Here is a 24,464-nt window from a genome sequence, read left to right as displayed (position 1 = left end):
ACACATTCATAAAAAAAAGCTAAAACAACAGCGGCGCCAGTAGTTCGGACTGCATTGCACAAATCAATCCACAAGGCGTCACTGTTGCTTCGGTTGTTGTACAACAGGGGCGGAATGACACTTCTTTAGCACAGTTTAGTACAGGCACGTCCAGCTCTGGGTCCACAGATGATCAGCCCATCAGCAATAGAAGAATCCTGATTATTTAAATCAGGTGTGTTGCTCCTGGGAGAGCTGGAAAATAGGCAGGACAGCGGCCCCTTGAGGACCAACTTTGGACACCCCTGGTTTCGTAGGATCTTTATGCTTTCCAACGATAACGGTTCCCCCTCCCACTGAGCAGCTCGAAACGAGGGAAGCAAAGTCGTTTTATAGTACAAGCGCATCCAAATAACATTACGAAAATAATATTTGAGCGTGAGCTAGGGTGGGCGTCACCAGCTTATCAATCAAGAAAAGATGTGAAAAGGCACACGGGCTCTCCACTTGGACTCTTCTGCAGTGAAACCAAATCTGGCACCTGCTTGACTATAACTCACATGCTGCCACATATAAAAGTAAGTAACTTTAAAAATACACGTACAGTATGAAACTGCGGTGTCAATCAGTACTGCTCATACCAAGAAAAATACGCCCCTCTTTACCCAGATAAAGTTTCACCATGACTGTTTATACCGTCAGACTCAAATAAACGTCTTCGAATACACAGTGATGCACTTCAACTCGAATCCAATGACGAGAAGAAGAAAGGTCCAGAGGAAGGAAAAAAAAGATGTAGCATACCTTAAGGCATGATGGAAGTTGATATGCTTGAATTGCTTCCGCGGGCCACATAAAATGATGTGGCGGGCCAGATCTGGCCCCAGGGCCTTGACTTTGACACCTGTGCTCGAACTGATTATTATTCAAACACCTTTGTTGATCAAATATGAAATGTAATCCTTTGCGGTCCTAAAATGGAGCACATGAGGCTCTTTATTATCCCCGTTGTAAACTTATATGTCCACACCACATTTTATGATCGTTCTGCCACTCCTCACCCTTCCCTTGAGTATTTGAAATGAAAGTGCTTTCTTTTTTATGCAACCTTGCGGCCGGACTCTGGTCGTTGCTTGAAGCCTTGCCCAGTTTAGGTGCAAAGATCATGGCCAAGAACCTCGGTGTCCATGTGCATCGATAACGGCTTTGGACACATTTCCAAAAAATGGGTGGAAAACAAAAGATAAAGGGTGTGTTCATTTCACACCGGAATGATGTCAATCACACATGCAGTTAAAAAGAACATGTTCCACATGTTGCCTTGAAAACAAAGCGAGGGATGTAAAGCGCGTTATAAATAGCCAGTATATTGACACATTATATTACTAATCTTACATATTTGAAATATCGGATGCGAAAATTGACCGTCGGCTAGAAAAAAACCAAATCCAAACACTTTGATTTGTATGTAAATTTCCCCCACTCCTGAATGTGGCGCTGTCGGATGGAAGCCCTACCGAGGAAATAACCCTCGCCCCTCTTGATGGCAACCTTCTCCTGCTCTACGCCCATTGGCTATTTCACGGCCTCTTTCTATACGTAAGTTGTGACGTCACTGCGCCAGTTTGCCTGCTTGCGGTGCCGAACGGTGCAGGAAGTCTTGACGTAAAACGGTGCAAACTAAACAAACATTTAGTGGCGTTTGGTTTTAGTGAGCCGAACCCCCCCCCAGATAACAATGTCTCGGGGTTCCGAACCTGCGACCGTCGGTATCGGAGTCGTGGGAGACATCAAGAAGGAAAAGAAAGTGGCTCTCATCACCGGCATCACCGGACAGGTAACGCAAACCCTCCTTCTCGCCACACCGACGACGCCCTGAGGGGGTTTTAGTCAAGTGAAAACCGCAAATGTCGATTTTTATGAGATCTCCTTTTACGTTAGCGAAGAATCACATGTGTCCATTCCCCAATGCTGCTGCCACTATAACGGTTCCTCTCGGTCTGTGCAAAACTCAAAAACGGGTCTACGTGCAAGTTTTTAAAGCGCGATACTCGCAGCCTGTAAAATAATCAGAACATTTGCCGTTTGGTCGTCTGAAATGTCAAATGTGCGGCGACTGTGCCATTGGGAAGAGGCGCGACCAATCATTATTATTATGACAGTATTTTAGTGATTGTTATTATTGTTATTATTCTTTGAATTCTCACACTCATCGATGGTCACGAGCTATGAGTCTTGACTGAGAGAACAAGATCACGGACGCAAGTGTCCCGAGGGTGGCTGGGCTCGTTCCCAGGCAGAGGACGGAAAGTCGGGTCATCTGCTGATCCTCCGCGTCGAGAGGAGCCACATGAGGCGGCTCGGGGCTCCAGTTTTGGATGCCTCACGAACGGCTCTCTGCTGATGTGGTTCCGGGCATGTCCCACCAGAGGAGGAACCCCCCCCCCCGCCCCTTCCTCCCCCAGGACACACCGGGGCGACTGTCTATCGGTTGGCCTAGGAACTTCAACACCTTGGGATCTGCTGAAATGGTGGCGGAAGCGGGAGTTTGGACTGCTGCCCGCAAAGATGGACGGACGGCCCTCTCGGATAACTTTTTGGAGATGTGGGAAAATCCTTTTCAGATGTGAAAAACCACAAAAAACAAGAACAATGTGAACTGGCGTTTCTTCAACCAGTCAAGCTAATATTGTTGCACAGCGACTCCATTCTTCTGGCTGGACCATCTGAAGAAGTTACTTGCTGGGCCATGAGGTCACAGTGCTCATAAATTGCTTGACTAACTATTGCTCATAAATTTGAAAGGCGGAATGCTGATTTGCGGGAATACCTTTGACTCGGCTGTCGGCGTTTGGTTTTTGGTTGGTCAGGCACCCGCGGCGGCTCCTTTTGTCATCTTGTCTGGTTGAGAGGGAAGAACTTTCATCTGTGCTGTTATGGTGCACATACTTTACCTCTCTCGCTATGGTCCGTTGCCATACGATCCTACAAGGCCACGTTCCTCTTTTGTCGGCATTCCATGAAGTCCCTTGCTGTGTTCCCGCTTTGCAGCTGATGAATGCAGTCCGACAAGTTCCGGGAATAATACAATACAATACAATACAATACATGCTGATTTTTTATAGCGCTTTCACAACAGCGGCAACTGCTAACAAAGCGCTTAACAGAACAGTTAACAGAAAGTGAAATAATAAACGCAACACATAACAGAAAACACGGACAGTCATGCAGTTCTAACCACTTTTCCATCACACGTTTTGTTGTTTGAAGCAGTTTGAGATGAAAGTTGTGATAATCAAAGTTTCCTTTAACCAGCGGATCAGAGACGTCATGCTCCAAAATGTGCACACGTCAGCTACAAGCTACGTTTCAAAGTTAACAAGACGCTGTAGCATCCATTGACGAAAAAAAGAGATTGGTTCACTTCTCCTGTCGCATGGAAATCCATTTTAATTCCAAGCGGCGACTCTCGGTTCCAGTTACGCATCGACGCACTGCGTAGTCATAAAGCGATAAAGTTGAGTGCCAAAGTCAATACATTTTCCCCTAAGCGCGTCACGATCCGCCTTCCAGCCTTATTTGTCTTAGGCCGGGTGTCGCCCGTTCACCAAGTTTAAGGAAATGTTTTCATCTCACGGATGTTCTTAGTGAGATGGCTCGCATAGAGTAAGGAATTTTCTTTGCACCCGGTACAAACCTGATTTTCTTCTTTTAGACCTTGGTTTGGCTGTGTTGAGTTTAGCGGACATGTTAATGAGCCCGAGGAGGGAAGCTTTGTACAGAGAGAGAACAAACCAAATTTCTCTATTTATTTATTCATCTTTCTATGTATGAGAGGCACACGATGGAACTTCATCATCTTCACCTCTTGAATGAATCCGCGTTTATTTCCACCGCAGGACGTTTTTGAAGTGATAATTCCAGAGCCAAGTCACAGAATTCCCTGATTCACACAGTTTCTTCCTTTACCAGCAGGGGGTGCCAAACTTCCAGTTATGTATTGTGATTTATTTCCCCCATTTTTTTTTAATCGTTGCTTAAAACAGGAGCTTGATGTGTCGGTGTCTGGTATGTAGTTGTTGAAACTAAATCTCTCCCTTTGAATTATTGCACCGCGGGACACGTCGTCTCTCCGTCTGCTTCTATTAGTTGTTAGCGGATTAAACGCTTGGACTCGCACACAATACGACAAGTTTAGAGCAATCATTGAAACAATAACACAATCCTATCTGTGGCTTTATCACTTCCAACTTTTCATTTTTATTGAAACAAACGTGTAAAGACGTGGACTGGACTTTTCCGGACGCGATATGAAATAGCTAAGCTGAGGTTGACGCGTAACCGTACAAACACTGCAAATGAAGTGCGGCCAGTCTGGTTGGAACAGCCTGAAAGTGGAGAACATCCAACTTGGAGCAGCACAAGAGCAGGCGAATTAAAAAGTGTCCGGACTCTGGTGAGAGTCCTCAAATCTAAAGAGAAGCGTGAGAAACCGGAAATGGTGGTGGTGGGGGGGGGGGGGGGTTAGACCACACATGGAAGGTCTAAGCCAGAATTCCACCCTGCACCTCTGCACTCTGAGGCGGACGTGCTAACCAGTTAGCATTGGGCCGCTATATTTTTTTATTTAGATATCTTCCGAGCCGCTTGATCCTCACTAGGGTCGCGGGGGGGTGCTGGAGCCTATCCCAGCTGTCTCCGGGCAGTAGGCGGGGGACACCCTGAATCGGTTGCCAGCCAATCGCAGGGCACAAAGAGACAAACAACCATCCACGCCCACACTCACACCTAGGGACAATTTGGAGTGTCCAATCAGCCTGCCATGCATGTTTTTGGAATGTGGGAGGAAACCGGAGCACCCGGAGAAAACCCACGCAGGCCCGGGGAGAACATGCAAACTCCACACAGGGAGGCCGGAGCTGGAATCGAACCCGGCACCTTGCACTGCGAAGCTGACGTGCTAACCACTGGTCCACCGGGCCGCCCCAAATGAAGTCATTAACTCGCAAAAAACAAAACGGAAAAAAAACCCCCCAAAGAAAAATACATTAATTCAAGTCTTATAACGGGGGGGGGGGGGGGGGGGAATTGCGTCAAGGATAACAATAATTCCGAGTCGTCTTTGTCGTTTTACCGCGGCAGGTGAACCTGAAATCGCTCAACCGTATTTGTGCGTCCGACCTAATCGTCAACTCTCCATAACAGGAAACGGTGAGGTGAGGCCGGGGGGGCTTCTGGGCTATAAAATGGCTTTTGAAGGAGCTTCTTGTTTTCAAACGGAGCTGCAGCTCTTCGGGCATTTTTTTTTCTCCCCCCCCCCCCTACCCCCCCCCCCCATATTGGTCGGGGCGTGGAATGCTTTGACTGTGGCATAGAGGAAGGAAAACATGACACCAGCTGGAGCTCTGAATACTACCACGAGCTAAGTGGGCTACCTTGACCTTTCTCCTAATCTGCCGTTCACGGCTCAAGCCTTATCAATCACTTCCACCTTCGTTTTATCAACGTTCTATAGACCTTGCTGATCATTTGAATCTGGCGGAGGAGAGAAACATCCAAAGAAGTTACTAAGCTTTCCATCATGACTGTTAGTGAGCGCGAGAAGCCCCTGGAGTCCCCTCAGTCTTTCTCTCCACGTACTTGGCCTTCTGCCTTCTGTTATTTGTCAGACCTGGACAGGAAGTGCAGGTCCGGCGTGTGCCAGAGTGCGTTTGTATACGTGCGCAAATGTGAGTGGCACTGAGGGGATAAACGCTCATGACTGGCTCCGAATGTTCCCCGGTGTCGCAGAATGTGCGGTTGGAAAGTCTGAGGATGGAAAAAAGACAAAGTTTTAATAGATGACGGGAACAAGACGGGCTTCGCCCCGTTTCGCACATGAATACGCACATTGAATAGCCGTGATCCTACGCGGAAGCCTGGAAGATCTCTGGAGCGCCGTTTTTAAAGTTTTCGACACGGTGGTAATCCAACTCGGTTTAAGGGGACATTTGCGTTGTTTTTCAGCAACAGGCTTCATGTCGGAGGACTTGAGCCTTTTTTTGGGTGTTGACCCTGTTGGGCAGTTGTTGTGGCGGCCCCGCCGGAGTGGCACTGGACTTTGACATTCATGATAAACTTTATTCAGTTCGATTTTTGTACGACCTAAAAACACAATATGCAAAAAATGAAATAAAGTAAAAAGTAACGTAAAAAGTGAGTGTATGAATGAGTCTATTGAGCGCTCTTTGTTGTCCCGTCTTGTCATTTATAGGATGGGTCGTACTTGGCGGAGTTTCTGCTCTCCAAAGGATACGAGGTAAGAAAGAAAGCCAGGAGGCGGCCCGGTAGTCCAGTGGTTAGCACGTGGGCTTCACAGTGCAGAGGTACCGGGTTCGATTCCAGCTCCGGCCTCCCTGTGTGGAGTTTGCATGTTCTCCCCGGGCCTGCGTGGGTTTTCTCCGGGTGCTCCGGTTTCCTCCCACGTTCCAAAAACATGCGTGGCAGGCTGATTGAACACTCTAAATTGTCCCTAGGTGTGAGTGTGAGTGCGAATGGTTGTTCGTTTCTGTGTGCCCTGCGATTGGCTGGCAACCGATTCAGGGTGTCCCCCGCCTACTGCCCGGAGACAGCTGGGATAGGCTCCAGCACCCCCCCACGACCCTAGTGAGGATCAAGCGGTTAGGAAGATGAATGAATGAATGAAGAAAGCCAGGATGCAGGCTTGGCCAAGATCTTATTTGTTCTCATCTAAAAAAAAACGAGCTTGATCGTATCTTCTACATCCTCAGGTTCACGGCATTTTGAGACGTTCCAGTTCGTTCAACACGGGACGCATCGAACATCTTTACCAGAACCCAAAGGCGCACACCGAAGGCAGTAAGTGTCTTTTCTGCCGTTTTCTTCATGAATCCAGCGACCGCCATGAAGTTGTAAAATGTCCGGACACCCTGTGTTGCCAAAGCACCCGCCTCATGCCCCCTTTACCGAGCCAGCGATGGTATTTGAATTGTCTGAGGGCTGCTTTGTTACTTCAGGACCTGGACGACATGTTTTTAGTCACGGAATAATGAATTCTGCCATCGCCCAGAAAATCCCGCAGCCCAGCCATCAGTCAATGCCATCAAGCTCAAATGCTTTTGGGTTATACAGCAGAATAATGACCCCCCCCCCCCCCAAAAAAAAATTAAAAAAATAAAATAAAACATTATGGTTTAGGATACAGTCTTGAATCTAATTGACATGCTTTCAAAACCCTCCAACGTAAAACAAATTCTGGATCATTCCTTAGATAATATAATAATAATTTATAATAATTTATAAAATCTAGAAATCATTGACACACATTCATCACACGAGACGTCATATTCACGTTACTTTCTTTGCCAGATATGAAGCTGCACTACGGTGACCTGACGGATAGCACGTGTCTGGTGAAGATCATCAACCAAGTCAAACCAACAGAAATCTACAACCTGGGTGCTCAGAGTCACGTCAAGGTAGCGTCATCTCATCTCTTATTACTGCTAGCCCATATTAATTATCATTATTATATATGTTATTATATATTATCATTATTATAATGATATCATTATTTTGGTTGATAATCGTTGGCATTATTTTTTATGTGGCATTTGCCCATTTTGGTATGTACGTATATCGTGCACACACACGACCGGTAGCTCCCCGTTCAAGTCTTCAATCGAGTCGGCTCTTCAACCGACAATAGAAGTCGCCGAGATGATTTCTCTCTTTGGTCTCGCTGCAGTGTGTCAGCACAGAGGAAAACATCAGTCGCCCAGACGACGTGGGTTTCTTCCCAGCCGCTTCGGTCTGCTCTGCATGACGGGGAATTCCCTTTGACGCTCGTTCAGGCTCATTCAGGGGGGGGGGCTTGACTTATTGCGATTGTAGCGAGATTGAGCTTGGCTTATAATGGTCTCCTCTCCGGATTTACTTCAGTTGGCGGCTCTGTTCGCAGGGCAATGTGCTGGAAAGACGGGAAAGGAAAAGACTTCTTGAAAGCCCTCAGCCGTCTCCAACAGTGCCGTGATATTTTTCAGCTTGACCTCCTGATGCCTAAATGAGCATTAATTTGACCACACAACTCATTCCTATGAAGATACATTCAAAGTCAGAAAACGTGCTCAGCTCGGCCTGAAAATGCATTTAAAGCAATTAAAACTCAAATTGAGTGTCACGCCTAAACCAAAGGACTTATGCACACATTTCAACATGTATTTAGTTTGCAGATGACCTCCTGTAGCCTAAATGAGCATTAATTTGACCACACAACTCATTCCTATGAAGATACATTTAATCTCAGAAAACGTGCTCAGCTCGGCCTGAAAATGCATTTAAAGCAATAAAAACTCAAATTGAGTGTCACGCCTAAACCAAAGGACTTATGCACACACTTCAACATGTATTTTTGTTCAGGGTGACCATATATTTTTTTTTTGCCCCCATTCAGGATTTCAGATTTGCTTTGCATATCGATCACATTCAAATGTTTCAATATCCAATAAAGTGGAAAAAACTGGTTGTTCCACCCTTGGGCCCCGAGAACTAAAATCAAAACGTTGCGTCTGAAGAGTCTTTAGGAGCCCACTCTCTCCTTTGCGGGATCCTTTTAACTCGGCCAGCATGGAAGGTTTTAGAGCATGAACATATAAGGTCAGACCCCGCAGTATCTCAATGAGATTTAAATCCGGATTTGGGCTTGGTCACTCCAAAACCTCCGAGCAATCCCTTTTATCAAAAAGGTTAGGACCGCCTGACTTGCCGACAGATGTTGAAAATGAACTTTTAGCTTAAGAATAGGCCCGCTTGTGCCAAGTGAAACATGTCTGCACTTTCCCGATTGAGAGTCGAGGAATGTATCGCGGTTGCCCTTTGTGGGTCACAATTGTTGCTCCATTCGTGAGTCGTATTTTTTATTTTTATTTTTTAAGTCAACGCGTCAGCGCCGGACTGAGACGCGCATGTCCTTGAAGAGCGAGAGTGCGGAGGCTTCGGTCAGCAAATCGAGACAATGCATTGTGTCGCTTGCCAAAATCAAGCGCCCCCCCGTTTCAGAAAGTCCAAATCAACTGCTGAAATGGAGTTTCACCAATAGGTGGCAGCATTCAGCCATCGCGGCCGACTCCCTCGGGATCTGAGCTTAGCAAATCCAATCAAGCCTCTGGGTCTGGAAAGGTCTTTTATTTTTCAAGTGATTGAAAAAAAAAAGACAACCCCCCCACCCCACACCCCCCACAATGATAATACCACTTAGTGCATTACTGAATGAAAACTGGCAGATTGAGTATTTCAAACCTTTTTAAAAGCATTCTGATTTTTTTTTTTTTGTGTCTTTTAAATGTCGGAACATGCCCGGAATGCGCGCGTCTCTTTGGTTTCGTTGTTCGCCACGTCAAGCGAGCGCGTTGCACAAGCGGGGAGCCGCGCTCTCCCTCACAAAAAGCGTCGCCTTGGCCGTGCCCCGCGATTGAGCCGATTTTTGAGCGTATTTTTGGAACGGCTCCAGGAGTTGTCATTGCGGTATGCCGTTTGCGTACAAGTGTTAACTGTTGTTTGCGGTTGCCACAGACACAATGGGAGGGGGGGGGGGGGTGGAGCGCTCCTTTTCTTTGTTGACAACCCGCTGTCAGAATCCCGAGATGATACGCGTGATGCGCTGGGGGTGTCAGCAGAAGTCCAAAGAATTGCGCTTGAAACAGGCGGCCAAGAAAAAGTTGGAAGCGAACGTCGGAGCTTGTTAAGTCAGGTTGGCTGTTGCATGTACACGATTGGCAATTGTTGCCTTAAATCTCAAAAGTGTCAGTCTGTCGTCTTTCTCGTCCATTTTTTTTTTTCCTCTTCGGGGACATAAATAAAACGCACTCGCATGTGAATTGATGTGTGTGTGCGTGTGTGTGTGTGTAAAGTATGTTCTGCGGAGCAAACAGCTGGGCAGCCAGAGGTTGCACTTGCGGTTGAACCAGGTTGCTTTTGGATCGTGGGATAGTGTGGGTCAGCTGAAGTTCTTCCTTCATGTTTCTCCCCCCCCCCCCCCCCCCCAGGCTGATCACGATCCGTCAACTCAATTGCTGATTTTTTTTCGCAGCACCCGTTGATGCACTTTTTTTTCATATTTCTTTTCGTAGCAGCGTTTGGAGCTACTGCAAACCGTTGCCGCCTTTGTAGTTGTGAATATATTCTTTATATGTATATATATTGTACACCAGGTGTCAAACTCCAGGCAGGGGGGCCAGATTTGGCCCGCTACCTCATTTTATTTGGCCCGCAAAAGCAAATCATAGATGTGACCGCCCATGATAAAAAAAAATTAATGAAAATTCTCATATGTAATAAATAAGAGACGTATTGTAAGCATTTTTTTTGCGACCAAACCCCTCGTTGCAGAAACTTTAAACAATAGTTTAAAAAAAAAATCTTTTGGGATGTAAATGAACAGTCAATGCTTTGGAGAGACACTGGGAACTGCGCCACGACTCCAGCGCCTGGTGTGGCCCCCGCCGTGGAGCCGCACCGCAAGGCCTGGCTCCTGAGGTATTAGGCAAGGGAACGAATAAAGGATATCTTATCTTATCTTAAATCCTGATCCAATGTTTTTAATCGTCATCAACAACAAGGGTCCGCGAGCCACGTTTTGTCTGGTCCTTCACCTCTGACCCCTGTCAGTCACGGGGGCGACCCTGCCAGATAACTTCTCTCTGAGGATCATTGGAACGCGGGATCGGGTATGTCAGTGATTCTATGAACTCGTTCACTCCCAAAGACGTTTTTGAACGTCTTTTCAGACTTGGTCCAGAATTGGCTGTTTACTGAATGAGTTAAAACACAATTTGAAGCTTTTCTTGGGCCACATGATTTGTGCGTCTGGCGGCTGGTGCTGCTTATCGTCTGGCGCTGCGGCCATGTGCAGTCGCACCTGCAGAGCTGGCGGCGTTTGCCGAAGCTGACTGTTCTTTCAGGACCATGTAAGCGGTGTACGCTCGGGCTGCGTCGGCGCATAGTTGTGGGCTGAGGTTGGTCGCCATGTCGGCGGCTTCCTGCGCTCACAATGACAACATTCATCAATAGCAAAATGCAGACTGGGAAATGCTTGGGGTTAGTTGCCCGCGGTGGTGTGTGAGGAAGGGCAATGGGGGTAGAAAATGGGTGCGCTGGTCTGCTGACGGGTGGGGAAGACGATGCCAAGCGGCTTCTGGGATCCGACTTGATGCTGGGGGCTGATTCCAAACACAAGCATGATCCCCAATGTCTTGTATCTTCCCAAATTGATCTTTTCCCCCCCAATTGAGACAATTTCAGCTTTCACAGACATCCCTAGTTGCTTCTATTGAACAGACGTCGTATTTTGAAACGAGGTTCCGCCTTACCCGCAGCTTTTTGGAATCGTCTCGGCGGTTGGATTCAGTCAAGTCTCAGTTGAACACGTATGTTGACTCTGCTCCAGCATTCATTACATGCGTGTGTAGATAGTTGGCGCGGCAGGTGAAAAAAAAAAAATAGATGCGCGTGCACATATAAGATCGCGATGTTTAAGTCTCCCCATTCCAACAAGATGAGACTGGAGGAGAGAGAGTCTCTGTCAGCATGTCATTTTTTTTTTTTTTTTTTTACCAAGGTGTGTTGTTGTTTGTGTATCTGCGTGCAGCAACAGTAGCTTAGGATACAGCGTGCCGTTTGTAAAAACAGCTATTTAGATGAAGCCCTCAAACGAATGCGTTAAATTTAGTTGGTGTATGACATCCAATTCAGGGCGAACATGATAAAAATATTCCAAGAAAAAAAAAAAAATATTATCACAATGTTCCCGAGAGCTAATGATGGATATCGGCATGCCTATTGAGAACATCGTCGTTTATAAACTGCATTTTGTGTTGACACCTCTGCACTGTGAGGCAGATGTGTTGAGCGCTCGACCAGCCGTGTCGCCAACTGGAAGACACATTACGACCAAAATTAAATAAAAAAAAAAAAAACGGGGGCCGTGAATGCTCAGCGGTCGCCTCCCGATAGAGAAGTTGGTGGTTCAATACCCGGCCAAAGTGTCCCTTGAGCAAAATACTGAACCCGTCATCAGTACCTTTTCATTCATTCATCTTCCGAGCCGCTTGATCCTCACCAGGGTCGCGGGGGGTGCTGGAGCCCATCCCAGCTGTCTTCGGGCAGTAGGCGGGGGACACCCTGAACCGGTTGCCAGCCAATCGCAGGGCACACAGAGACGAACAACCATTCGCACTCACACTCACACCTAGGGACAATTTTAAGAGTGTTCAATCAGCCTGCCACGCATGTTTTTGGAATGTGGGAGGAAACCGGAGCACCCGGAGAAAACCCACGCAGGCCCGGGGAGAACATGCAAACTCCACACAGGGAGGCCGGTGCTGGAATCGAACCCGGTGCCTCTGCACTGTGAAGCCGACGTGCTAACCACTAGCCTACCGGGCCGCCGTCATCAGTACCTAAATGAGGAAAAATAGTAAGGGGTGCAAAGTTTTTTTTCATGCTGCGGCACTCTTATTTCAAAGTCGTTTACAACCGTTACACTGAGCTGCACAGAAATTCACCCCGATCAAATATGTGTGAGAGAGCGCGAGAGAGTTTGCGAATGGTACCAGTACAGAGAGGCCCAGTGTTGGTCGTTGCCCTCAATAAGGCCTCTTTATTTGTCCGCGTGTGCACAGCTGATGGAGAAGCACTCAAGGGCCAAGGCGTTTCCTTGCAATTGTCCCCCCCCCACCCCCCACCCTTGCCAGGTGTGGTGACCACTAACCGGGAAGGATTTGAACTTGTCATGCGCCAACTCTCGGGCTGCCTGTGTGGGCGCCTCCATTTCCAGTTTCAGCTCAATTTGCCTTCCTTGAAGGTTTGCCTCCCTCTCGTTTTGCCTTCCTGTCTGGAAACGGGCATTCTGGGAGGAGAACATTTGGGATCGGGGCCAATGGACTCCCGGAACGCGTTTGGGGATTTGTGAGTGATCGTTCCAGACAAATGTGAAGTGGAAGGGGGCCTCCGGACCGTTGCGGGTTTTCAGTTCAGCCGACTCGTGGAACCGCTTTCATCAAACGATCGCTATCCAAGTGTTTCATGATTCCGTCTCATCCCTTGACCGGCAAAAACCTTTCGGCAAAAAAAGGCTTCCGTCAACCGACTGCGCATGTTTTGGAAATATGAGTGGGAGCTGGCTTACCAGGGGAAAACCCCAGCAAAGGCGGAAAACACCAAAAGCCCACACAGGAATGTCCAAACCGAGATTTCAACCTACGACTGTTCATTGTGAGGCAGATCCAAGTAAAATCTCGCTGATTTGTTCAACATTCCCGTTTAGTTTTTTGAGTGTTTGTCAGAAACCGCGTGTTTTTAAATGCCGTGACGGTTCACTGGAGCACTTCGTAGCAGGGTGTGAAACGGTACGAGGAAAATCTGCATCTCTAAATTTGACACAATGGTTGGAGTGGAACCAGATCTTGCCCCCAAATGGAGGAATTGAAGTATCTAGGGGTCTTGTTCACGTGCGAGCGTCGGGTGGATCGGTCTTGCATCTGCTGCGATGCGGACTTGGTATCGGTCTGTCACGGTGAAGAAGGAGCCGAGCCAAAAAGCGAAGCTCTCGATTTCCCGCTCGAGCCGTGTTCCTGCCCACACCTGTGGTCACCAGCTGCGGGTCATGGCCGAAAGAACCAAATCCCGGACTCGAGCGGTCGAAGTAAGGGTGTCTGGGTGCTCCCTTAGAGATAAGGTGGGTCATCCGGGAGGGGCTCAGAGTCGAACCGCTTCTCCTCCATGTTGAGAGGAGCCAGATGAGGTGGCTCGGGCATTTGACGCCTCCCTGCTGAGGTGTTCCGGGCATGCCCCATCGGCAGGAGGCCCCCGGGGAACGACCCAGGACACGCTGGAGAAACTATGCCGCCCAGCTGGGCTAGGGAACGCCTTCCCGTGAAGGGGCTGGGGGAGAGGGAAATCTGGGCGTCTCTGCTAAAGTCGTTGCCCCCCCCCCAAAATAAATGATTTTTTGTTTTTTTGGGGGGTAGGTTTATTCATTTCTTTTTGTAATGATCCACGTTTTTGTCTTTTCCTCAGATCTCCTTTGAATTGGCCGAGTACACGGCTAATGTGGACGGCGTGGGAACGCTTCGTCTTTTGGACGCCATCAAGACGTGCGGCTTGACCAACAGCGTCAAGTTTTACCAGGCCTCCACCAGCGAGTTGTACGGCAAAGTCCAGGAAATCCCGCAGACGGAGACCACGCCCTTCTACCCTCGTTCGCCTTACGGTAAACGCGCTCGTAGTCGCGTGGTGGTGTTTTAAACAATTTTTTTTTTTAAAGTAATCCGCTGCTTGACGTCGGCCATGTTCAGACGCACGACGATTCGCGTGCGCCGCTCGCCTGCGTATGGCGCTGTTGCAAGAGAGAGCGAGAGATTCGTTGCGCGGGCCACTTATTTGCTCTCCACACAACCTGAGGCGAAATGTCTTCCGTTGGACTTGAGTGGCTCTCGCCGAAACAAAGACGCCTTTATACTCGCGCGGCTCGGCGCTCATTTTGCGGCACGTAAGATGCACGCGCAGGCCATACACGTGTGCAAGCGATCCGGTTTCATTTTCTCCGTCGGGTAAATGCCCCGCTCGCTGACATCCCCCCACTCTGTCAACACCCGAACCGAGGGTTCATGGGTGGGGGGGGGGGGTCGGCACATCCGATCATGAGGCCTGCTCGGCAATGAATTCATCATCACAAGCGTGATGACATGGCCATGGAGACCTCTCTTTGCTTCCAGCGTAACCGGCAGGCGGCGCGGTGTCCAAATGGAGGCCGTTTTTGGTTCATGTGCTGATAGGATTTGAAATTGAAATTGAATTTGAAAAGATTAGACGCGGTGGGCATCCAGGTCGTAAAATCATTTCGAATGGATCCAAGAAGTCATATTCACGCCCAGTCTCGAAGCCCGTTGATTAGGATTTTGGGAAGCGGACAGCGTTCGTGATCCTTGGGAGAGTTTTTTGAGAAGGCTGCTCTTCTTTGGTGGTGGTGGGGGGGGGGGGCGTTTTGAATCATGTGGACTGGCAAAGTCCATTGAGACTTTTGGTCTACTTTGGTCAGCGTCCGGATTAAAAAAAAAACAGTTTACCGTATCTGGTTTTGCAATTAAATAGCGCAAATGAATGACACGAGACAAAAATAATGGTTGGCCTTTCTACCCCCCCCCACCCCCCACCCCCGTGACTCATAAAGGTGCCGCCAAATTATACGCCTACTGGATTGTGGTGAACTTCAGAGAGGCGTACAACATGTTTGCCGTCAACGGGATCCTCTTCAACCACGAGAGTCCAAGGAGAGGTAAGAGCGCATTTTTTTTTTTATTAAACCGCATCTTTTGTCTCATCCGATAAGCGGCGTATGAAAATCATTTGGATCAATCGGTTTGATTGCCTTTTTTGGCAAGTGGTTTTACTCCAGTTTTATTTGTTGCATGAAGGAACTCGGGAGCACCGGGATCCTACTCCTCTATCTGTGCTTATTATCCTCGCGCTACCTGAAAAATGATTTTTAAAAAAGGTTTTGACTAAGACTAATGCTTGGGTGGACAGGGTGTAAACCGGGGGTGTCCAAACTTCTTCATCTCCACAGCTTCCTGTGGAAAGGGTGTCGGCAAATAGTTTTTGGGGTGGCCAACAGCCAGACTAGATCCGCCTCTGCAGCCGAATCCCATCTCCACATTCATTCATTCATTCATCTTCCGAGCCGCTTGATCCTCACTAGGGTCGCGGGGGGTGCTGGAGCCTATCCCAGCTGTCTTCGGGCAGTAGGCGGGGGACACCCTGAATTGGTTGCCAGTCAATCACAGGGCACACAGAAACGAACAACAATTCGCACTCACACTCACACCTAGGGACAATTTAGAGCGTTCAATCAGCCTGCCATGCATGTTTTTGGAATGTGGGAGGAAACCGGAGCACCCGGAGAAAACCCACGCAGGCCCGGGGAGAACATGCAAACTCCACACAGGGAGGCCGGAGCTGGAATCGAACCCGGTACCTCTGCACTGAGAAGCCGATGTGCTAACCACTGGACTTACCGGGCCGCCTATCTCCACATTCAAAACCACAAAAAGACAAAACTGTCGTCGGAAGGTGACCATTTTTCAAACAGCTACTGGCTAAGCCTCTGACCTGGGTCGGGTTCGTTGTCGGGGGGGCCTTCGTCTGGGTTTTTTGAAATCACAAACACCTGAGTGGTTGACCCGGCCGCACCGCTTACGATGGAAGTCATGTGGTATTCATCTCGGGTCACGCCGGCGTGTCAATCAGGTTAAACCGGTGCCTGCACCCCTTCGGGGCATCGCGCACATATTAAAAATGTCACCGCGACCTCTCTTTTGTTTATGCGTGTGTCTGTTTTTCGAGATGTATCATCAGATCGTCAGAACCCAGACTGGCCAATGGTTGTCTTTTCATATGAAACCATTCACGAGATTTGTAGTGAATACCGCAGCAATTGAAATGACGTTGGCACGTTACACTCAATCATCCTTCAAATGCAAAATATTTCAGTTCCATTGTTTGTCACTACGACCAGTCAAATGTGCCAGATTTTGCGAGAGAAAAGGAGCATCTGGCGATTGTGCGCTCCCGGGGCGAAAGTGGTAGGAGTGTCGTTGGCAACAATCTTTTTCTCACTGATGAATGCGTGAACTTGAGGTACCACACCCAGTTGGGCGACAGCGCTACCATTAACGCCACTGCTCGGCGATAATGTGCGAAAACATGAAATCCAAGAGAATATCCATCTTGACGACAGTCCCCTCCAAATGCGTTGTTGATGTAAATGGAAAATGAAGTGGGCCCCGGGACGGAGCCTTGGGGCACCGCTTTGGTCACATCCAGAACAGAAGACCAGAACACACTCTGCGTACTTTCATCCAGCTCGACTCGTGTGTCGGACCAGTCTGTCAACAAATCTTCATGGACTCCGTCCAATTCTCCAGCTAGCGACCAGTTCCCATCCCCCAAGCATGAAAGGAGCGTTTTGGTGTCCTTGTTTCGTTTTTGTCACATCTTTAAAGTCAAACCTCGTCTTTCTCAAGAGCACTCTGAAAGAGTCATCATGCTTTGGTCACATCTCGGCCGGATGATTGTAACGCGATTGACTTTGGAGTCGGCCGATCCTCCATCGAGCGTCTCCAGTCGGTCCAGAATGCTGCCGCTCGCCTCTTGACTGGTACTCGTAAGAGGGAGCACATCACTCCTACTGGGGCATCCCGTTCCCTGGCTGCCTCATAGAGTTCTTTTTGAGGTCCTTTGATTTGTTTTCAAATCTTTCAATGGCCTCCCCCCCCCCCCACCTTGGCTCTCTGAATCTGCGGACCAGACACAATTAGAGCTCCCAAAAACTAAAGCGGCTGTTTTTCCTCGGTGTAAGCTTGAGTTAACCCAAGTGACGGCCCTGTCCACTATTCAACCCCCCCAAACCCTTCGGATGACGTTTTTCCTCGCCTCACTCCTTTTCCCGTTTCTGGGTGTGCCTTGACACCGCGCTAGTGAAACGGCGCACACATGCTCTCTTTTGGCAGCCAAGTTTCAGATATCTGCAAGGATTGCGCAATGCTGCTGATAGCAACTGACAGGATATCATTTTGATGAATTTGAGAAACATCGCTATGCCCCGGAAAACAACTTTTCAGGCAAAAGAGGGCCACACCAAGGGTCCACATCATCCTGAAACCCACCAGGAGATGTGTTCCTCATTCTCAAAATATTTTTACGTTACATTACAGTTTGCAGGTTACAAATGCTAAAGCTAGCGCAGGTCTTCTGCTCTTCTCGGAGCAAAACGCTGCCTGTTCAGACAAGCGTACGACGAAAATGAGCTCAGCTAGGAAATATCTGAAAAGTACTTGGACTGAGCTGCGTGCTCATCTTCAATTTGTGAGACGCGTCAGCGATTGACTGCAACTTCACCTTTGCGCCGTACTTACGTGGGGGCGAGTCATGAAAAACTAATCCCACGTTTCAAGATGGGGAAAAGTACTGACCTTGGAAACGCCGACCTTAATTCCAATGAGCCCACTGCATTTCCTCCAAATGTAGAAATAGTCAAACAACGGTGTAAAGCGAGGCACCCCTGTGGAGCGCATCTCCCTTGTCGATAATTGGTAGAAATGTTGTGGACACAAGAAGCCATAGTAGAAGCCAAGTTTCTCCCTGAGCTTTGGTGTCTGAATCTGAGATGTGTGCTTTGAAAGGAAGGTTCTTGGTCCAGAAGAAAACCCAGACCCTGCGTATATTTAGAGACCAGCTCCGTTGGACTCACTTGTGGAGTTACAATGGTTCCCTTGTAACTCACTCGCATTTGAGTAGACCAGGGGCTTAGTGTTTTCTGTGTTTGAAACACATTTCAGATGTGACTGGACAACACTAAAAGAAGCTCGGAAGAACTCAAAAGCCGCAGTGGGTGTGGATGAACAGTCGTGTTGTCATCGGCATAGTAGTGACAAAATGCGTTGGGGGCGTGAGCACATAAACTGTTGATGTAAATGGAAAATGAAGTGGGTCCCGGGACGGAGCCTTGGGGCACCACTTTGGTCACATCCAGAACAGAAGACCAGAACACACTCTGCGTACTTTCATCCAGCTCGACTCGTGTGTCGGACCAGTCGGTCAACAGATCTTCATGGAACTCAAAAGCCGGTTTGGGTGTGGATGAACAGTCATGGTGTCATCGGCATAGTAGTGACAAAATGCGTTGAGCGCGTGAGCACACAAACTGTTGATGTAAATGGAAAATGAAGTGGGTCCCGGGACGCAGCCTTGGGGCACCCCTTTGGTCACATCCAGAACAGAAGACCAGAACACACTCTGCGTACTTTCATCCAGCTCGACTTGTGTGTCGGACCAGTCGGTCAACAGATCTTCATGGAACTCAAAAGCCGGTTTGGGTGTGGATGAACAGTCATGGTGTCATCGGCATAGTCGTGACAAAATGCGTTGGGCGCGTGAGCACACAAACTGTTGATGTAAATGGAAAATAAAGTGGGCCCCGGGACGGAGCCTTGGGGCACCACTTTGGTCACATCCAGAACACAAGACCGGAACACACTCTGCGTACTTTCATCCAGCTCGACTCGTCTGTCGGACCAGTCGGTCAACAGATCTTCATGGAACTCAAAAGCCGGAGTGGGTGTGGATGAACAGTCGTGGTGTCATCGGCATAGTAGTGACAAAACGCGTTGGGCGCGTGAGCACACAAACTGTTGATGTAAATGGAAAATGAAGTGGGTCCCGGGACGGAGCCTTGGGGCACCGCTTTGGTCACATCCAGAACAGAAGACCAGAACACACTCTGCGTACTTTCATCCAGCTCGACTCGTGTGTCGGACCAGTGTGTCAACAAATCTTCATGGACTCCGTCCAATCCTCCAGCTAGCGACGAGTCCCATCCCCCAGGCATGAAAGGAGTGTTTTGGTGTCCTTGTTTCGGAATGATGGTCACGTTTTCCCCACCCTCTTTAGCCTCGCATCAGACCAGCTGTGCCAGTCAAGCCAATATGTTGCAGTTTTTCCTGTCACTTCTCTTGCCAAACAAATCCCAAAAACGCTGGAGAAATGACATGGAAGAACAAGAAAACACGCGTGTCAGTTTCTGGCAGAGGTTTCGCTGTCTGCTCAGATTTCATGGCCCATGGAATTATGGCGTTTTCTGCCAGCTGGAGGCCAGGTGAAATGGCCACCCCCTGCCCCCGTTTGAGCTCCAACCCTGAAATAAGCGGACTTTTTCCCCCCGCGGCAGGCCTCATCCTGGCTGTCCCGAGTGCTGCTGCCAGTAAAGGAAACGCATTAACAGAGCAGGCTTTGTCCCCCCCCCCACCGGGCAGGCCGGTCGTATATTCAGTTGAAGCTCTGCTCCATGCCGCGCTGATTAGACAAAGGAGGGAGGAGAGCAATCGGGGAGCGTAGGTGCGAGCTTCATAAGGAGAACCCCCGGGGTGTGTCGACGTAAGGCCCCGACGAGACGAGCCGTTGCAGTTCAACGCCCAAACCAAAATACTGTCTTGATTTATGAGTTGAATCTGTCCCTGACCACATTTGCAACTGAAAATAATCATATCATCTTTCCGCACCGAATTAAACGAAAATGCCATTAATCCATTCCAGCGGCGCAAAAAAAAACCCCCACCACATGAAAACAAACAAAAAAACCCCAAAACAAACCCATTTGTTTTACTAACACAGCGAAGACGGTCATAACACTTTAAAATGTAGAAAGAAAAAAAAACAGTTTGTGCATCACCATTTCTTGCTACAGCTCGATTGACGTTCGGGTGGGTTTACCTTGGCCACCAGGGGGCAGTATATTAAATACACAACAAAGGAGATTTTTTTTTACAACTGTCTGTGGCGGCCCGGTAGTCCAGTGGTTAGCACGTGGGCTTCACAGTGCAGAGGTACCGGGTTCGATTCGGCCTCCCTGTGTGGAGTTTGCATGTTCTCCCCGGGCCTGCGTGGGTTTTCTCCGGGTGCTCTGGTTTCCTCCCACATTCCAAAAAAACATGCGTGGCAGGCTGATTGGACGCTCTAAATTGTCCCTAGGTGTGAATGGTTGTTCGTTTCTGTGTGCCCTGCAATTGGCTGGCAACCGATTCAGGGTGTCCCCCGCCTACTGCCCGGAAACAGCTGGGATCGGCTCCAGCACCCCCCGTGACCCTAGTGAGGATCAAGCGGTACGGAAGATGAATGAATGAATGAATGTCTGTCTCCATGCGCTAGTACAAGGAGTAGTTTTTCGCAGAAAGTATCATGATTATTTTACCTGTCTACTTATGGTGCTACACCGTTTGTGTTCAAATGTATTTTGCTTCAAGGGTTGTGTAATTGGCCACCTGTTACATTTGCCCATCTATGGCGTTTTGCATGGTGTATTGGCACGCAGTTCATTGGAAAATCACCAGTTTTGTGCATTTTGTTAAATTCACAACGTGTCTTTGTTTTATGTTCAAACTCGAACTGGCGGCTTAAAGCGAATAGTGTGTATCCAATTGTCCACTGTCTGCTGCTTGTTAGTTGAGCCGCCCGCCATTCAAGCGCTTGTAACTCCAATTTTTGCTCACCAAAAGAAGACACAATCTCTCTATCTTGAAAAACTGGTCAGGCCACTTGTAAGTCAAAGTGCCAGCGGCAATGACTTTTCCAAGTTGTTGTGCCGGTATTTGTATTGGATGATTTATCGTTGACAAACTACGTACAGCCATTCAACACAGTCAATTAACAGCTCGCAGCCCATATTTATTTATGGAGGCCTTCAAGAGAATATGCATTCATTCATTCATTCATCTTCCGAGCCGCTTGATCCTCACTAGGGTCGCGGGGGGTGCTGGAGCCTATCCCAGCTGTCTCCGGGCAGTAGGCGGGGGACACCCTGAATCGGTTGCCAGCCAATCGCAGGGCACACAGAGACGAACAACCATTCGCACTCACACTCACACCGAGGGACAATTTAGAGTGTTCAATTAGCCTGCCACGCATGTTTTTGGAATGTGGGAGGAAACCGGAGCACCCGGAGAAAACCCACCCAGGCCCGGGGAGAACATGCAAACTCCACACAGGGAGGCCGGAGCTGGAATCGAACCCGGTACCTCTGCACTGTGAAGCCCACGTGCTAACCACTGGACTACCGGGCCGCCCCAATACAATACAATACAATACAATACAATACAATACAATACAATACAATACAATACAATACAATACAATACAATACAAGCTGATTTATATAGCGCTGTCACAACAGCGGCAGCTGTTTTTTGATATTCATGGCACATCTCCGTTCCTATTCCCCTATGGAGTACTCTGACGATTGTTGAGAAAGTTACCGTTCAAGTCAATGCTGCTTTTCACGCACGCACACCTGACGTCAAATATCCGAATTGGTGTTTATCACTCCTTACGTGTTGAGAGGCTAGCTATGTGTTCACGCACCAGCACGCTATATACCACAACGTATGTCTGGGTCTGTTTCGTCTCAGCTCGCAGTGCCTGTCAGTATTTTATGAAATAATGACTACAAATTCGGTGCATTGCTACGATTGCCTTGATGGGATTTTCCCCGAGTCTTAGAGGCGCTGCTCCTCAGTAATGCAATGTCGAGACAGAGCTGCGTTATTATGGCGCAGCTGGAAAAAAAAAACAACAATCGTACATTTGCGAGTGGTTCAGGGTGATGGGAGGTTGATTGATATGGCTTTATATGTTTATAGAATGAAAAGAGCACTCTTTGATGCGAGATGTGAAGTTTGAAAACGCTCGCAAATCATCCTCGCACATATCACGACGGGCGAGCGAAGAGCCAGCTCTAATCAGGGATTCGAAGCGAGATGCCGCATTAGTCGAGCTGTCACCATAATAGCAGGGGTTGCGTTTCCAACTCAAAAGTGCTTTATTTTGCTTGGACAAGTGCATCTTGTATCAGCGGGATCTCCGCAGCATCTTTCCCCCCCCGAACAGTTTTTGAACAGGCAACGTGATACCAGGACCGGGTGTTCCGCCAAAAGTTCCAGAACTCTTGAAAGCCCGCTAACGGCAAATCAATAACGAGCCCATTTTGCGGATATGAATATGAACACCGCCCGTTTCTGATGTCGTGGAGCTCGGGTCCATGTGACGTCCCGGAAATTGACCCTACAGTTGCGGAAAACTCGGGTGTGAGCCTCCTGTTGAGTTTTTTTGATGAGGTTTTTTTTTTGTGAACTCCCTGGTGTTTTTTTTTTTTGGCGTATCGGCCAGATTTGACACCAAGACTCGAAATGACAGAAGAAAATGATAGAGTGGAGCTAAGCTGCTCTGGCTCCAATATAAAGTGGAAACAAATTGACTTTACTTGGGCTGGTTATTTTGATTTAAACACTTAACACATAAACACTTATATCATACTTTTTTTTTTTTTCAGGGTCCAATTTTGTGACACGGAAGATCAGCCGCTCTGTGGCCAAGATTCACTTGGGCCAGCTGGAGAGCTTCAGTCTGGGCAACCTGGATTCCAAGAGGGATTGGGGCCATGCCCGCGACTATGTGAAGGTAGAACACGATCCGCGCACGAACCAAGACCAGAAAAAGACCCACAAATGCGTAAAACGTAAAAGTCGAGTGCCAAATTGACACGCAAACAGCGCAAACATTCACCGTAGTCAGTTCGACCAATGTCCTCGAGAAGAATTAGACGAAGCAATTGTGTGCAACACCAGCGACAACCTCCAGAGGGCAGTAGTGGCGCTAACGCCATCGGTTTGTGGAAAACATCATAAATAATAATAATAATAATTCATTTTATTTATAAGCGCCTTTCAAGACACCCAAGGACACTTTACAATAACAAAAAACAAACGCAATGCACCCAAGAACAAGACTGAAAGGAAGGCCAGGCAGATATTTGTCCAGCAGTCACGGAGCTTCCACAAGTCTTATAAACCGATCAGCCAAATATTGATCGTGATTGATGTGATGGCAAAGGCAAATTTTCAGAGCGATTCCCGTACGAGCATTCGCTCCTCCGATACTGATGCCAAGCGCCGATACCGCAAGTAATTGTGATTTATAAAATGTAAACCGGCGCAGTGACACATAGTTGTGAACAAAAGTCTTTCTGGCGCATGTGACGAGTCGCCGTTTTTTTTTTTTTTTTTTTCCAACAGTAAAACTCCCGCTGATTCGTTTTTTTGCCTTAAGTATCGGCGGATGGCATCGGCATCCATTTTGTTCCGAGGGCCACTGTCGCAAAGTGAATAGGAAAGTTTTGGTGGAAACGTGGCTCAACTCTGTCCCGCATAACGGCCGACGCTTTTCCCAGATCATTTGCGAGTTCAATGTGCGTCCCCGTTTGAAGCCTCTTGTGATTTTTTTTCTGCCAAAAGAAAACTCGAGATAGCAAAAGGGGAGAGCGGCTGCGGCGCAACACCGCCTGCCGTGAGGCCGTGGACTCCGCTCCCACCCCCCCCCCACCCCCACCCCCACCCCACAAACCTCCCTCCGAAAAAATAGCCACGTTAAGGGAACGCCGCGTCCCGCGGATGAGGACACAAGCGCCGTGTTTTTCCTTCAGGTCGCGGTGCCAGCGGCAAGCCGAGATGAAACGCAGGAACAGGGGGGTCACCGCATCCCGGAACAGGCGCCGCTGACTCTTTTGAAAATGTCTGTTTGCCCACGTCGGTGCGCGCGTCGGGAAACATTCCTGGTAGCAGCCAAAGCATGCGATCGGTTACGGCGGAGGAGATGAAAGGCTCGACGGGCCGCCGTGTCCGACGGAAAAGCCCCCCCCGACGGCGCACGCTGTTGTTCTAAGGAGTTGATGGTGGCATAGGTAGCGGGGGGAACATTCTTTTGAGACGGGAGCCCAATTGAGGAGGTTCAAATGCAGATCAGAGCGTCGGGTCATGGCGGTCAAGTGCTCAAAGGATCAAATGCATCAATGTTTGTGACTTTTTTTTTTAATGCTTTTCTGAAAT

The 24,464-nt window shown here is 48.5% G+C and overlaps 1 protein-coding gene across 1 annotated transcript; it reads left to right on the top strand.

Moving 5' to 3' along the window:
• The first annotated feature begins 1,592 nt into the window (after positions 1-1,592).
• Positions 1,593-23,136, top strand: LOC127605823 (GDP-mannose 4,6 dehydratase-like). The gene is made up of 7 exons (XM_052073633.1): positions 1,593-1,816; positions 6,233-6,277; positions 6,750-6,837; positions 7,348-7,457; positions 14,053-14,245; positions 15,206-15,310; positions 22,913-23,136. Exons 1-7 carry the CDS (start codon positions 1,718-1,720, stop codon positions 23,119-23,121), a joined length of 849 nt encoding a protein of 282 aa, XP_051929593.1. The 5' UTR covers positions 1,593-1,717; the 3' UTR covers positions 23,122-23,136.
• Positions 23,137-24,464: the final 1,328 nt, after the last annotated feature.

This window comes from Hippocampus zosterae, chromosome 8 (assembly GCF_025434085.1).
Source record: "Hippocampus zosterae strain Florida chromosome 8, ASM2543408v3, whole genome shotgun sequence".
Lineage (NCBI taxonomy): Eukaryota > Metazoa > Chordata > Actinopteri > Syngnathiformes > Syngnathidae > Hippocampus > Hippocampus zosterae.
This window is presented reverse-complemented; position numbering and strand designations above follow the sequence as displayed.